Below are 15322 nucleotides of genomic sequence, written 5' to 3'. Positions count from 1 at the left end.
AGCAGACACGATCCATAAGAATTCCCCAGAATAACGAGACACACAGCTCTGTTCTCTGGTTCCAAACGAATGAATACTTTAATGGTACAGTTAGAAACCAAATCTGGACAATGACTCGACTCCACCCACAACATGACACAAGGAACTTCAATACACATTATTTTAGATGTAAGTCAGACTTTCTGGCACTGCATCTACATGAGTAATTACTGTAGCTGACATGGCAGACATCATGACTTTTAGAGTGTGTTAACTCACAACACATATTAGCATCAATAGAACTTTCACACAATGCAGGGTTAGTTAGCATAGCACCATGAAATATCTTAGGAGCCAGGCTTAAAGTGGAGTTCCACCCATGAATATAACATTACATCAGTAGTTTTAAAAAAATGTCATCCGTCCTTTAAGAAATTTTTTTTTTTTTTTAGATGCCTTCAAAGTGTTGTTGCTAGGCAGAATAGTTAATCTTCCCTCTTCCTGCACCTAGGTGCTTAATACTTCCTAACCTACACCGCACAGACTCCTGGGAATGTAGTGGGTGTAACTTTCCAGGAGTCTGTGCACTCCCCAGTCTCGAAGAATCATGTGACTTGGACAGTACAGGTGCTGAAACCTGATCTGACCCCTATTACACTGCTTGTGCAGCACTGAGCATGTGCAAGATCTGCAAGGCTGAAATCCAGGAAGTCATACAGTCTGGGTTCATGATGCCCACACTTAAGATGGCCCCAGTCAATTTCTATTTTATAAAGTGTCTAAATGCTGTAACAACCTAACAAAACGGACCTTAGTTTACAGACTAACTTTACTAGAATACATTAAGCTTGTGTATTACAGGGGTATTTATATTTAAAAAGTGAAATTGTGTCCGGAACTCCGCTTTAATTAACACACTAGACAATAGAATGCAATCACCGCAAGCTTTCCTCACTACAGCCAGGTAGGTGGAGGCGATTAACATCTTAAAAGTAGCAGACTTAATTGGCACCTCAACAGTCTATGTTCTACATTGAAGGAGACACTCTCCTATTGACCTTTTGTGGTCAGAATTAACAACTTGTAATATTTCAAGATATCCTGCAATACATGAATTATCATTACTGTCCCATCTCATGTAATTCGAGATATCATTTCTCAGTCATCCTATGCCCCTATTGGACATAGGATGACCCAAGAGTCATTGGTGAAGCTGGCACAGGAGTACCCCGCATCCTTCAAAAGTCTCTGGGTATCACGGACCATACCGTTACAGTAAGCTCTAACAAGCAGGGCCCTCTGATTCCTCCTGTATTGATTTGTATTGTAACTGTACTGTCTGCCCTCATGTTGTAAAGCGCTGTGCAAACTGTTGGCACTATATAAATCCTGTATAATAATAATATAACCTTCCTGTGTGTACAGCTTGTCTGCAACATTGTTAGTCTAGGTCGGGCAACTTAATGCTTTAGTCTGTGGCTTCCATTCATATCAATAATGAAAACCAGGACAAGGAGCCATATTTACATCTACATGTCATCCCAGAAGTCGCAGCATGTAAGGATTGTGCTGTGTGTTCTGTCCCTGCAGATGTTCTCCTGTCGCAGTAATATGAACAAGCATCTCCTCACTCACGGAGACAAGAAATACACCTGTGAAATCTGCGGCCGCAAATTCTTTCGAGTGGACGTCCTCCGAGACCACATCCACATCCATTTCAAGGTATGCATTGTATAGGAGGAGTCCGCCCATTGGGTGCCAAGGTCGGGTATGGGCAATTCTCATACAGGTTGTGTGTATTTTAGGACATTGCCTTGATGAACGATCAGCAACGAGAAGAGTTTATCAGGAAGATTGGCATTTCCTCGGAAGACAACGATGACAACTCCGATGGCAGCGTTGACTCCGAGCCCCACAAGTATGCCTGCAAGAGGTGCCAGGTAATGACAACTACAGAGCAACAAGTTCGTACAGATTAACCACTTCCCACCCAGGCCAATTCTGACATTTTTCTCCTACATGTAAAAATCCCTTTATTTTTATTTATTTTTTATTTTTATTTTTTTTACACAATGGGCTAGATTCAGGTAGGGGGACGTAAGTTTGTGCGGGCGTAGCATATGTTATTTACGCTACGCCGCCGCAATTTAGAGAGGCAAGTGCTGTATTCACAAAGCACTTGCCTCCTAAGTTACGGTGGCGTAGCGTAAATGGGCCGGCCTAAGCGCGCCTAATTCAAATGTGGAACAGGGGGGCGTGTTTTATGTTAATGACTGGTGACCCGACGTGATTGACGTTTTTAACGAATGGCGCATCTGGGACATATCCAAGTGTGCATTGCTCCAAAGTACGCCGCAAGGACGTATTGGTTTCGACGTGAACGTAAATTACGTCCATCCCCACTCACGGACGACTTGCGCAAACGACGTAAAATTTATTTAAATTTCGACGCGGGAACGACGGCCATACTTAACATTGGCTACGCCTCATAGACCCAGGGGTAAAGTTGCGCCGAAAAAAGCCTTGCGCAAACAACGTTAAAAAATCCGCCGCGCGCACGTACGTTTCTGAATCGGCGTATCCAGCTCATTTGCATATTCTACGCTGAAATCGACGGAAGCGCCACCTAGCGGCCATCGTAAATATGCACCCTAAGATACGACGGCTTAGGAGACTTACGCCGCTCGTATCTTAGCCTAATTTTGGCGTATCTTGCTTTCTGAACAACAGAAAGAAGATACGCCGGCGCAGCTGTGAATTTACGCGGCGTATAAATAGATACGCCGACGTAAATTCTTTATGAATCCAGCCCATAGTATTTTATTCCTATTACAAGACATGTAAACCTTCCTTGTAATAGGAATAAGGCCTCTTTCACACAGGGAAGATCTGTTGGATGGACTCCGCTAGCTCAGCGGGTGATTGCTCCGTTGATCCCTGCTGAGCAGGCGGTCCGTCTTCGCTCACTGTGCCGAGACGGACCTGTGAGAACCCTGCTGTTCTCTATGCTGAAACCAGACAGCCTGCCCATTTTTCATCCAATCCCATTTGACTTGCTGGATGGATGGCGAACGTATCCACTGACATCTGCCTGCCCATAGAAGTCAATGGATGGCCCTCTCAAATCCGTCTGAAAGGGACAGGCTGATCTGATCGGGCCTATTGTGTGAAAGGGACCTAAGGCATGACAGGTCCTCTTTATGGAGACATCTGTTGTCAACAAGACCCCAGACATCTCCTCTACCCTGCACCCTGCATGAGATTATATATATATATATATATATATTTCTGATTTTTATATATATATATATATATATATATATATATATATATATATATATAATGTGTGATTTTTTTTTAAAGCCCTGATCTCTGCTTTCCAGAGGACATCTGCCAGAGCTGGAAGCGATGTGGTGCAAACGTAATGTCTGTAATTGTTTTCTTAGATCTCCTTTGCTCGGGGGAAGGACTACTTGAAGCACATTATGGATATCCATGCTGAGAATGGGTACAATTGCAGTATCTGTCACCGGCGGTTCGCCCTCAAAGCAACATACCACGCCCACATGGTCATTCACCGGGAGAACCTTCCTGATCCAGAGGTGCAAAAGTAAGGGTCCTGTACTGAACCAGGCTTCCTTCATTATGTGTGTCTATGATTTTCCTCATCACCATCTCATATCAGAGTCTACTGCAGATGGTTCATCCACAACCAGAGTGAGTAATGGAGTAACTATAATATTAAAGTGGATGTAAACCCGATTCATGAAATTTGAGCAGGGCACATTTATCTGCAGTATTTTGTTATCTCTTTTCAATGAGCTAAATCTTGTAGCTCTCTTCTGAACGGTTCCTTTGTTATCAGCCTGAGAACTCCTGACAAATTCTTTGAATTTTTAGATGAAAGCAGCCTGAGAAGGAGGTTGCTAAAATAGAGTAGCAGAGAGCAGCTCCTATTAGAAAACGGCTCTGAGAGTCTCTGCCTATGATGAGAGGGGGTGTGCGCCTTTCCTCCAATCAGCAATGTTAGCTATCTTGGCTGTATGTCCAGACATCACACGCTGTGTTAACCAGGAAGAGAAAATCTCCTAACAAAATCTGAACTTTCTAAACCGTATATAAATGTGAAGACAGCAGATATACATATATAACCTATGTAGGGAGATTTGGTTAATCTCTGTACCATCTGAGGCTGTTCACTACACTGGGTGTATGGAGGGTTTACATCCACTTTAAAGGCAGACTTTCAGGCTCCATTCATACTTGTACAGCTCCAAAGTTGTGCAACTTTGATGCAACCTTGGATGGGTGCGACTTGGATGAGACTTTTTTTTTTCCCTTTTGCAAGGTCTGACCCATTTCAGGTACGACTCTTCATGCAACTTTTGAGGGTTATCATTGAAGTCTATGGCCCTCAAGCTGCCTGAAAGTTACTGCAAAGTAGTGCATGAACTACTCCTGAAGTCGCTACAGAAGCACTCCCGTGATAGTCGCAGGGTAACTAATGCAATCTGGCATATGGGAGATTATATATATATATATATATATATATATATATAGTAGATTCAAGTAGCAATTACGCCTGCGTATCCATAGATACGCAGCGTAATTGCTAAGTAGCGCCGGCGTATCGACTTTCTGTATTCAGAAAGCTCGATACGCCGACTGTAGCCTAAGATATGACTGGCATAAGGCTCTTATGCCGTCGTATCTTAGGCTGCATTCTTACGCTGGCCGCTAGGTGGCGTTCCCGTAGTGGTCAGCGTAGAGTATGCAAATTGCATACTCACGCCGATTCACAAACGTACGCGCGCCCGGCGTTCGCGTTTTACGTCGTTTGCGTTCGTCGCTTTCTGCGTAAGGCTGCTCCTGCTATTAGGAGGCGCAGCCAATGGTAAGTATACACGTCGTTCTAATTTTACGTCGTTTTCGTAAGTGAATCGTGAATGGCGCTGGACGCCATTTACGTTCACGTCAAAGCAAATGACGTCCTTGCGACGTCATTTACCGCAATGCACGTCGGGAAATTTTCCCGACGGAGCATGCGCAGTACGTTCGGCGCGGGAACGCGCCTAATTTAAATGATCCACGCCCCCTACGGGATCATTTAAATTACGCGCGCTTACACCGGCCACTTTTACGAAACGCCCCCGCAAATTACGGAGCAAATGCTTCGTGAATGAAGCGTAGCTCAAGTAATTTACGGAGTTTTCAGTTTCAGTTTCGTCCAGGATATGAGGCAGCTGGCTACCCAGCATGCACCTCCCAATCTCGTGCGTACAAAGCACGGCTCACTCGTTTGTATTGCAGGTGAGGTACAAGGGAAGTGGGGATCTTTATTAAAACATACAGGTAATATACACCAATCAGAAATAACATTATGACCACTGACGGGTAAAGGGAATATCTTGTTACAATGGCATCTGAAAATTGGTGGGATAGATTGGGCAGCAAATTAACATGTTGTCCCGGAAATTGATGTGGTGGAAGCAGAATTATTATTTTTTTCTGTCAAACAAAATTTCCGGCGCTCAGTGGTGCGCTAGCAATGGAAAGATCCTGTAATTCCTATGGCTCCCAGTACATGCACAGGCCTTGCTGCTCTCCAAGGGTCAGGGGATACCCAGTGGAAACACTGTAAAAGAATGAAAAGAGGACGCACTAACTTTGTGCATTACCCAAGTGATGTTTATTAAAATCAAAAAGAAGGAAACGTACTCGCAAACAAGTGGGTTATAAAAGCGTCCACAGTGGACAAAAAAGCAACCAGGTCACCAGGACGGTGTCCATCACGCCGGGGGACCTTCCAGATGGCTTGCGCATTTCAAGGGGAGATCCACTCTTCCTCAGAGCCATTGGGTTACATAGTAGGTTAGGTTGAAAAAAGACACAAGTCCATCAAGTTCAACCTTATGTGTGGTTTTTATATCCAGTAGATTGGCACCGTTCCTCGTTTAGGTGCACTCGTTTCTTCTATAGAAATGGCGACCAACTGAGAAGTCAGCCCAGTTCTCCAGGAACCCAAACCCCTCTTACTACACCAGCTCTTCAGCCACTTGTTTACTTCCCTGATCTCCCTCTGCCTTTCGGGTGTGGTTCGAGGTACTGGTACCTTGGAGGTCCCTTTCTTCAATTTGGCTCCTAAGTCCCTAAAATCGTTCTTTAGGACACTCCATCTGCCTCTGACCTTGTCATTGGTGCCAACGTGCACCATGACAGCCGGGTCTTCCCCAGCCCCTCCCAGTAATCTGTCCACCAGATCATGATGTGTCGAACCTGAGCGCCGGTAGACAACATACAGTTTGGCACGTCGGGTCTTTGTGATAGATTGCCCTCTCCGTCCTTCTAAGAATTGAGTCCCCCTACCACCAGAATCTGTCTTTTCCCTGGCAGCTAGGAGAGTCCCTCAGCTCCAGCAGTGCTGGTTTCACCAATGTCACTCAATGGAGCGTACTTATTGGGATGTTCCAGCCCTGTATTGGCCTCCACTGCCCTTTCACCTCTACCCTTCCTGACTGTCACCCATCTACTCTTTTCTAGTGCCTGCACCTCTGTCTCCACCCACCTCTCTGCTGGTTCCTGGCTCTCCTTTAGTATGGAGGGTCTTCTCAGTGCTGACAGTTGCTTCCCCAGATTCAGAACCTGGGCTTCCAGGGAAACAGTGGGGCAGATTCAGGTAGCTTTTACGGAGGCGTATCTCCAGATACGCCGCTGTAATTTGAAATCTGCGCCGGTGTATCGTTGCGCCGATTCTCAAAGGCAGATACGCTTAAAAAATAGGCTTCCTCCGCCGACGTAACTTGAATGCGGCGGCGTATAATTGTGTGCAATATTACGTTGACCGCTAGGGGCGCTTCCGTTGTTTCCGGAGTAGAATATGCAAATTACCTAGTTACGTCGATTCACGAACGTACGTGCGCCCGGCGGTAGTTTTTTACGTCGTTTGCGTAAGGCTTTTTCGGCGTAACGTTGCTCCTGCTATTAGGAGGCGCAGCCAATGTTAAGTATGGACGTCGTTCCCGCTTCGAAATTTGAATTTTTTACGTTGTTTGCGTAAGTTGTTAGTGAATAGGGCTGGACGTAATTTACGTTCACGTCAAAACCAATACGTCGTTGCGGCGTACTTGAGAGCAATGCACACTGCATATGTACACGGACGGCGCATGCGCCGTTCGTAAAACACGTCAATCACGTCAGGTCATCACACATTCGCATAAAACACGCCCCCCTTCCACATTTGAATTACGCGGGCTTACGCCGGCCCCATTTACGCTACGCCGCCGTAACTTACGGAGCAAGTGCTTTGTGAATACTGCACTTGCCCCTGTAAGTTGCGTAGCGTAAATACAATACGCTGCGCCGCCGTAACTAGGTGCGCAGGTACCTGAATCTGCCCCAGTGTGTTTACATTTTGCACAGCAGTATTCGCCCTCGATCGGATGATCATGGAACGCATACCGCAAGATGTACACCAAGTCGCATCTCCACACCCACCGGGCATCGTACCTACTAATTTAATGAGGATTGGGGATTATACTCTGTCCAAATTACCGAACAACTAGCTTCCTGACGCTAATCCCCCAACAAGACCACACACGGGGGTCCCCCAACAAGACCACACACGGGGGTCCCCCAACAAGACCACACACGGGGGTCCCCCAACAAGACCACACACGGGGGTCCCCCAACAAGACCACACACGGGGGTCCCCCAACAAGACCACACACGGGGGTCCCCCAACAAGACCACACACGGGGTCCCCCAACAAGACCACACACGGGTACCACAAGGTTCGGAACTTCTGCACCACTGTTACTTTAGAAATTGTTTTTGGCCAGTACTGGTTCACTTTAGACCCCTTTCACACTGGGTCGCTTTGCAGGCGCTAGAACGCTAAAAATGGCGTTATACACTGGAACGGTGCGCTCCTGCCAGCAGCATCTTTGGAGCGGTGAAGGAATGGTGTGTGTAAAACGCTCCTCCACTGCTCCTGCCCATTGAAATCAATGGGGCACCGCGGCTATACCGCCTCTGCAGAGGCTCTTTGCGGCGCTTTACCGCTGCCCCAGTGTGAAAGGGGCCTTAATGCTGCGGTCTATTGGTATTGTACAGCCCATATTGTGCAACTTGCTGTGTGTTGATATGGTATGTCCTTGTCGTGTTTTCTTGCAGATACATACATCCGTGTGAAGTTTGTGGCCGGATTTTCAACAGCATAGGAAACCTGGACAGACACAAACTTATTCACTCAGGTATTGTAGGGAATGCTTCCTTGTCTTCAGAAACCGATTTACATAGAAATCCATTTCAGTTCATTAATTGCGCATTGCGTTCCTTCCAGGGGTAAAAAGCCACGGGTGTGAACAGTGTGGAAAGTCGTTCGCCAGGAAGGACATGTTAAAAGAACACATGAGAGTCCATGATAACATCCGCGAGTATCTATGTGCAGAGTGTGGGAAAGGTAATGTGCATGCGTTGTATTACACTGGAATAGATTACTGATTAACTTTATGATGCTCAAGGAATACATGTTGGCGGGCACAAGATAGAAGGGCCCAGATTCTCGTAGGAGTTACGCCGGCGTATCTCCAGATACGCCGTCGTAACTCTGAGTTTGAGGCATTGTATCTATGCGCCCGATTCTTAGAATCAGTTACGCATAGATTTGTCTTAGATCCGACCGTCTCTTACGCCGTCGTATCCAAGTTGCATATTTACGCTGGCCGCTAGGTGGCGCTTCTGTTGATTTAAGTGTCGAATATGGTAATGAGCTAGATACGCCGATTCTCAAAACGTACGTGCGGCCGGCGCTTTTTTTTTACGGCGTAAAGTTACCCCTGCTATATGAGGCGTACCAATGTTGGGTATGGATGTCGGAACAGCGTCAAATTTTTTTACGTCGTTTGTGTAAGTCGTCCGTGAATGGGACTGGACGTAAGTTACGTTCACGTCGACTAGGCATTGAGCGGGCGCAATTTAATTTGAAAATTCGACGTGATACTGAGCATGCGCCGTTCGAAAAAAGCGTCAATTACGTGGGGGTCACGATTAATTTCCATAAAACACGCCCACCACTTCCACATTTGAATTAGGCGGGCTTACGCCGGCCCAGTTACACTACGCCGGCGTAACTTAAAGCACAAGTTCTTTGAGAACACGGGACATGACGCTCTAAGTTACGGCGGCGTAGTGTATCTCAGATGCGCTACGCCCGCCTAAAGATAGGCGATTCTACGAGAATCTGGGCCGTAAAATACGCTGCGGTAACATACACAGGAGGGGTGATCAACATTGTCGGCTATGGCCGAACGCCGAAAGCCGCCTGAAAAAAAGGTCCGGGACTTGTTTTGAGCTTCAGGCGTTTCGGCGTGGAGATGTGAACCATCGCCATAGCCAATAATGTAAAATCACCCCTCCAGCGTATTGCAGGCTGCAATAGCGTCGCGCTACAGGCAACAATATGCCTAGGTGTGAATGCAGCCTTAGGCTCGGGGCAGAATTGGTTAACAGGTCCTGTGGCTGGGCTCTTCCTACAAGCACTTTTTTTTTTTTTGTCTCCTTTTTTTCAATAAAGCTGTTAGAAGTGAAAAAAATATAAATCGCGCTACCTCTAAACCATGTGAAACAAATGTTTGAATCACAAATCACACAAAACTTTGTGATATATATTGACATAAATCATTAGCTATGTGGCATATGATGGGATATATAAATCACTAATATACCAAAAAACAGGAGAGGTTGATAGCCACTAGAGGGCACTATATAGCACCCTCAATTCCCTCAACAGTGAAACAGTGATAAATGAACATTTTTTTTTTATTTTTTTTTTAGATCATATCATTAGATCAATAAATATTAACCAACAATTTTAATATATATATAGACATATAAATAAAACAAATATTGTAGAAATAAAGTCCATGAATGTTTAACACATGAAATGCCAAACACCCGTGCTCTGTGCCAAATTCCAAAATCAGTTGAAAACGTGTCCAAAGCAAAGTGATGTATCCTCCACCAAACTATAGATGGGCTCCTTACCAAATCGCCATGATCCCTTATGACAGGGGATCATGAACAGCATATAATAGGTAGTTGCTCCCAGTCTTGCAGTTCAGACAGATACGATCCTTAACATTGGGTCTCATCCACAAGTGATTAAACTTCACCAACATGAATGCCCACCAACAATAACGGCTCCACATAGCGCATTAAATTAGTAAAAAAAAGATTTATTAAAAGTTGTGTTGCACTTACAAACATGCAGTAAAAAAATGGCCTAAATCTGAAGTGCCAGCCGGTACACAAATTCCCAGACACCCGTCCACTGGGGGAACGTTTGGAGCTCTTGGGTGACGACCGCGCTGCTCCAAGACTACCTATTATATGCTGTTCATGATCCCCTATCATAAGGGATCATGGCGATTTGGTAATTTTGGTAATTTTTTGGTATATTTTGGTGGAGGATACATCACTTTTCTTTGGACACGTTTTCAACTGATTTTGGAATTTGGCACAGAGCACGGGTGTTTGGCATTTCATGTGTTAAACATTCATGGACTTTATTGCTACAATATTTGTTTTATTTATATGTCTATATATATATATATTTTTTATTTTTGGTTAATATTTATTGATCTAATGATATGATCTAAAAAAAAAATTGATGTTCATTTATCACTGTTTCGCTGTTATTGAGGGACTTGAGAGTGCTATATAGTGCCCTCTAGTGGCTATCAACCTCTCTTGTTTTTTGGTATATTAGTGATTTATATATACCACATAGTTTATGATTTATATCAATATATATCACATAGTTTTGTGATTCAAACATTTGTTTCACATGGTTTAGAGGTAGCGCGATTTATATTTTTTTCACGGTTTGTTTTTTGGTTTCTATTGCTTTACATGGTAATCACAGCTCTTGGATTGAATAGACTGTGATTTCATTGCAGTCTTTCTTTCTTTCTTTCTTTCTTTCTTTCTTTCTTTCTTTCTTTATCTATTGTTTTATCTTTCTCTCTCTCTCTCTTTCTTTATCTTTCTTTTTTTTTTTCTTTCTTTCTTTTTTTCTTTCTTTCTTTCTTTTTTTTTTTCTTTCTTTCTTTCTTTCTCTTTTCTTTCTTTCTTTCTTTCTTTCTCTTTTCTTTCTTTCTTTCTTTCTTTCTCTTTTCTTTCTTTCTTTCTTTCTTTCTTTCTTTCTTTCTCTTTTCTTTCTTTCTTTCTTTCTTTCTTTCTTTCTTTCTTTCTTTCTCTTTTCTTTCTTTCTTTCTTTCTTTCTCTCTTTCTTTCTTTCTTTTTTTCTCTTTCTTTTTCTTTCTTTTTTTCTCTTTCTTTTTCTTTCTTTTTTTCTCTTTCTTTCTTTCTTTCTTTCTTTTTTTCTCTTTCTTTTTCTTTCTTTTTTTCTCTTTCTTTTTCTTTCTTTTTTTCTCTCTTTCTTTCTTTCGCTTTTCTTTCTTTCGCTTTTCTTTCTTTCGCTTTTCTTTCTTTCGCTTTTCTTTCTTTCGCTTTTTCTTTTTCTTTTTCTTTTTCTTTTTCTTTTTCTTTTTCTTTTTCTTTTTCTTTTTTGTCTAGTATTTAGCGCAGTCTCTTTCCAATTTTCCAAAGCTGTAAGAAGGCCTTAAGTCCTACTTTTTAATTCTCCCCTTTTTTAAATGTTGTTCGGTTAGATTTTTAGATGAACTTTAATAAGATCAGTCATCTTTATACTACTGACCTCCAGGAATGAAGACCAAACATGCCCTGCGGCATCACATGAAGCTACACAAAGGCATTAAGGAGTACGAGTGTGTAGAGTGTCACCGCAAGTTTGCACAGAAAGTCAACATGCTGAAGCACTACAAAAGGCACACAGGTAAGAGGAACGGCAATGGGCGGATCCCACAGCTGCCGGGCAAAGTCACGTTATTGAGGCAAACTCCTTTCTCTATATGGCTTGAAGCGGTTCTAATGCCTTGATGGTTTTTAGCCTGAAAGTAGTTTGTGTGTGTGTGTGTTGGTTTTTCTTTTCCTTCACGTATCCTTCGCTTATGTGTCTCCTTCTTGTTTTAAAGGTATCAAAGATTTCATGTGTGAGCTGTGCGGAAAGACATTCAGTGAGAAGAACACAATGGAGACCCACAAACTTGTACACACCGGTAAATACGGCTCTTCCCTGTTCCAATGTAGAAATATTCTGTTTCGTCATTGGCAGCTACAACACATTTTGCTCATGCATTAAAAGGGGTTGTAAACTCTCGTGTTTTTTCACCTTAATGCATCCTATGCATTAACCACTTAAGACCCGGACCAAAATGCAGCTAAAGGACCTTGCCCCTTTTTGCGATTCGGCACTGCGTCGCTTTGACAATTGCGCGGTCTTGCGACGTGGCTCCCAAACAAAATTGCCGTCCTTTTTTTCCCACAAATAGAGCTTTCTTTTGGTGGTATTTGATCACCTCGGTTTTTATTTTTTGCGCTATAAACAAAAATAGAGCGACAATTTTGAAAAAAATTCAATATTTTTTACTTTTTGCTATAATAATTATCCCCCAAAAATATATAAAAAAAATATTTTTTTTACTCAGTTTAGGCCGATACGTATTCTACCTATTTGGTAAAAAAAAATCGCAATAAGCGTTTATCGGTTGGTTTGCGCAAAATTTATAGCGTTTACAAAATAGGGAATAGTTTTTATTGCATTTTTATAAAAAAAACTTTTTTTTTTACTACTAATGGCGGCGATCAGCGTTTTTTTTTTTTTTTTTTTTCGTGACTGCGACATTATAGCGGACACTTCGGACAATTTTGACACATTTTTGGGACCATTGTAATTTTCACAGCAAAATGCATTTTAAATGCATTGTTTATCGTGAAAATGGCAGTTGCAGTTTTGGAGTTAAAGGGGAGTTCCACCCACAATTTCACCTTTTAAATATAAATACCCCTGTAATACACAAGCTTAATGTATTCTAGTAAAGTTAGTCTGTAAACTAAGGTTCGTTTTGTTAGGTTGTTACAGCATTTAGATAGTTTATAATCTAGAAATAGACCGTGGCCATCTTAAGCGTGGGCATCATGAAGCCAGACTGTATGACTTCCTGGATTTCAGCTTTGCATATCTCGCACATGCTCAGTGCACAAGCAATGTAATAGGTTTCAGTCAGGTTTGCAAGGACTACTGGGAAACATGATGCCTATCCCAGAAACCCTTGCAAATAGCCTAGGCAAATAAGGAGGAGGAAGTAATGAAGGACTACAAAATAAAGGTATTTACAAGCAACAAATTAAATAAAAATTGTCCATTCTGAACACTATGAGATAAGAGCATGCAGCACAGACAAACATAAAAAATGGGTGGAACTCCACTTTAACCACAAGGGGGCGCTGATGGGGGTATGTGTTCCCTGAAGTGTGTTTACAACTGTAGGGGGGTGTGGCCGTAGGTGTGATGTCATCGATTGTGTCCCCCTATAAAAGGGATGACACGATCAATGCAGCCACCACAGTGAAGCACGGGGAAGCCGTGTTTACACACGGCTCTCCCCGTTCTTCAGCTTCGGGGACCGATCGCGGGTCTCCAGCAGCGATCGGGTCCCGGAGCTTCGGACCGGGTCGCGGGCGCGCGCCCGCGACCCACGGCTGGGTACTAGTACAGTACGTACATGTGCCCAGCCGTGCCATTCTGCTGACTTATATGTGCAGGAGGCGGTCCTTAAGTGGTTAAAGTGGATGTAAACCCGAATATTTTTATTTTTTTATTTTTATGTTACAATGTAGAGTAAAAGATTTCCTATCATCTGTGCCCAGTCTTGCCACACAGAGTAAATCCAGCTCTGAGCAATCCTCTTTTATTGTTCAGTGGAATAAAACGGACTTGCAGAGAAAAACCTTGGTCCGTTCCGCCCCCTTGCTGTGAGTGACAGGTTATTTACATATCTCATGCACTAGCCTGGAGACAGGCATTATTTTTTAATTCCCACCCCCCCCCCACTCTTTTTCTGAAGTCATGTGGTTACTTTTCTGGGTTTTGACTGGATGTTAGTGATCATAGCAGAATTTAGTGTAAGGAATGCACAGGAAAAAAAATGCATGTTGACAAGGGGAGTGTAGAGGAGGGCGGGGAGTTTACTGACATCACGACTCCACCCACCAAGCTCCAGACAACAGATCCGCCCACAGAATCTGCAGTTTTTCAGTTCTTATAACAGACAGAGGGGAGACATGCGACAGGTAAGGATACATGCAGGAGGCATCTATATCCTTATAGAACAGCACTATGGTAATAGTTTAGAAAGGAGGAGAGTGACTTTACATCCACTTTATGGTTAAAAAAAAACTCATCACTCTAAGCAGCCCCCCCCCCCAATCTGATCCAGTGATGTGCACGAGCGCAGCTGCCCCAGCCGCTGTCTCCCTCCTTGCTGTGGGACTTGGGAGCGAGCCCACATGCTTGCCCCCATGGAAATTGCAATGGGGCACCCCAGAAGAGGAGGATTGGGGATGCTCTGTGCAAAACCATTACACAGAGCAGCAGAGTATAACGTGTGTTATTTTTATTTAAAAAAAAAAAAAAAAGCAGGGCAAGCACAGATGGCAACTCATTCTAGTTTAGGAGTTGCGCTGGTGTTCACATGATCCCTCCTAGCTCTAGAAATGTACACAACTCTGAATATGTTTAGAAATCCTAATAGCTCTACTATATAGAGTTCTGATTTAACCTTTTTTTTTTTTCTCGCACACCTTTGCCGCGTCTCTATTTTGGGTCTCTAGGAAAGCAGTGGACTTGCTCCGTGTGCGATAAGAAGTACGTCACGGAATACATGCTCCAGAAACACGTCCAGCTCACTCATGACAAGGTGGAGGCTCAGAGCTGTCATCTGTGCGGAACAAAGGTCTCCACCCGAGCCTCCATGAGCCGCCACTTACGGAGGAAGCACCCGGAGGTAGGTTAACCACTCCAGCCCCCGAAGATTTTACCACAATTTGGCACTGCGTTGTTTTAACTGACAATTGCGTGGTCGAGCGACGCTGTACCCAAACAAAATTTGCAGCCTTTTTTTTTCACAAATAGAGCTTTCTTTTGTTGGTATTTGATCACCTCTGCGGTTTTAAATTTTTTGCGCTATAAACTAACGGCAACAATTTTGAAAAAAACAATGGGCTAGATTCAGCAAGAATTTACGCCGGCGTATCTATAGATACGCCACGTAAATTCAAAGCTGCGCCGGCATATCTTCTTTCTGTATTCAGAAAGCAAGATACGCCGAAATTAGGCTAAGATCCGACTGGCGTAAGTCTTACGCCGTCGTATCTTGGGGTGCATATTTACGCTGGCCGCTAGGTGGCGCTTCCGTCGTTT

At 43.6% G+C, this 15322-nt stretch overlaps 1 protein-coding gene across 3 annotated transcripts in view; it reads left to right on the top strand.

Annotated features, from left to right (window-relative positions):
* Positions 1-15322, top strand: part of PRDM15 (PR/SET domain 15) — a 75962-nt gene that overhangs the window by 51890 nt on the left and 8750 nt on the right. For all 3 annotated transcript variants that reach the window (XM_040339021.1, XM_040339022.1, XM_040339020.1), the window contains 8 exons: positions 1570-1701; positions 1785-1919; positions 3426-3589; positions 8152-8231; positions 8321-8440; positions 11705-11836; positions 12036-12119; positions 14734-14906. In XM_040339021.1, coding sequence (XP_040194955.1) covers positions 1570-1701; positions 1785-1919; positions 3426-3589; positions 8152-8231; positions 8321-8440; positions 11705-11836; positions 12036-12119; positions 14734-14906 — 1020 coding nt within the window. The remainder of the gene's footprint in view (positions 1-1569; positions 1702-1784; positions 1920-3425; positions 3590-8151; positions 8232-8320; positions 8441-11704; positions 11837-12035; positions 12120-14733; positions 14907-15322) is intronic.

The sequence above is a fragment of the Rana temporaria genome, chromosome 2 (assembly GCF_905171775.1).
Source record: "Rana temporaria chromosome 2, aRanTem1.1, whole genome shotgun sequence".
Classification (NCBI taxonomy): Eukaryota; Metazoa; Chordata; class Amphibia; order Anura; family Ranidae; genus Rana; species Rana temporaria.
This window is presented reverse-complemented; position numbering and strand designations above follow the sequence as displayed.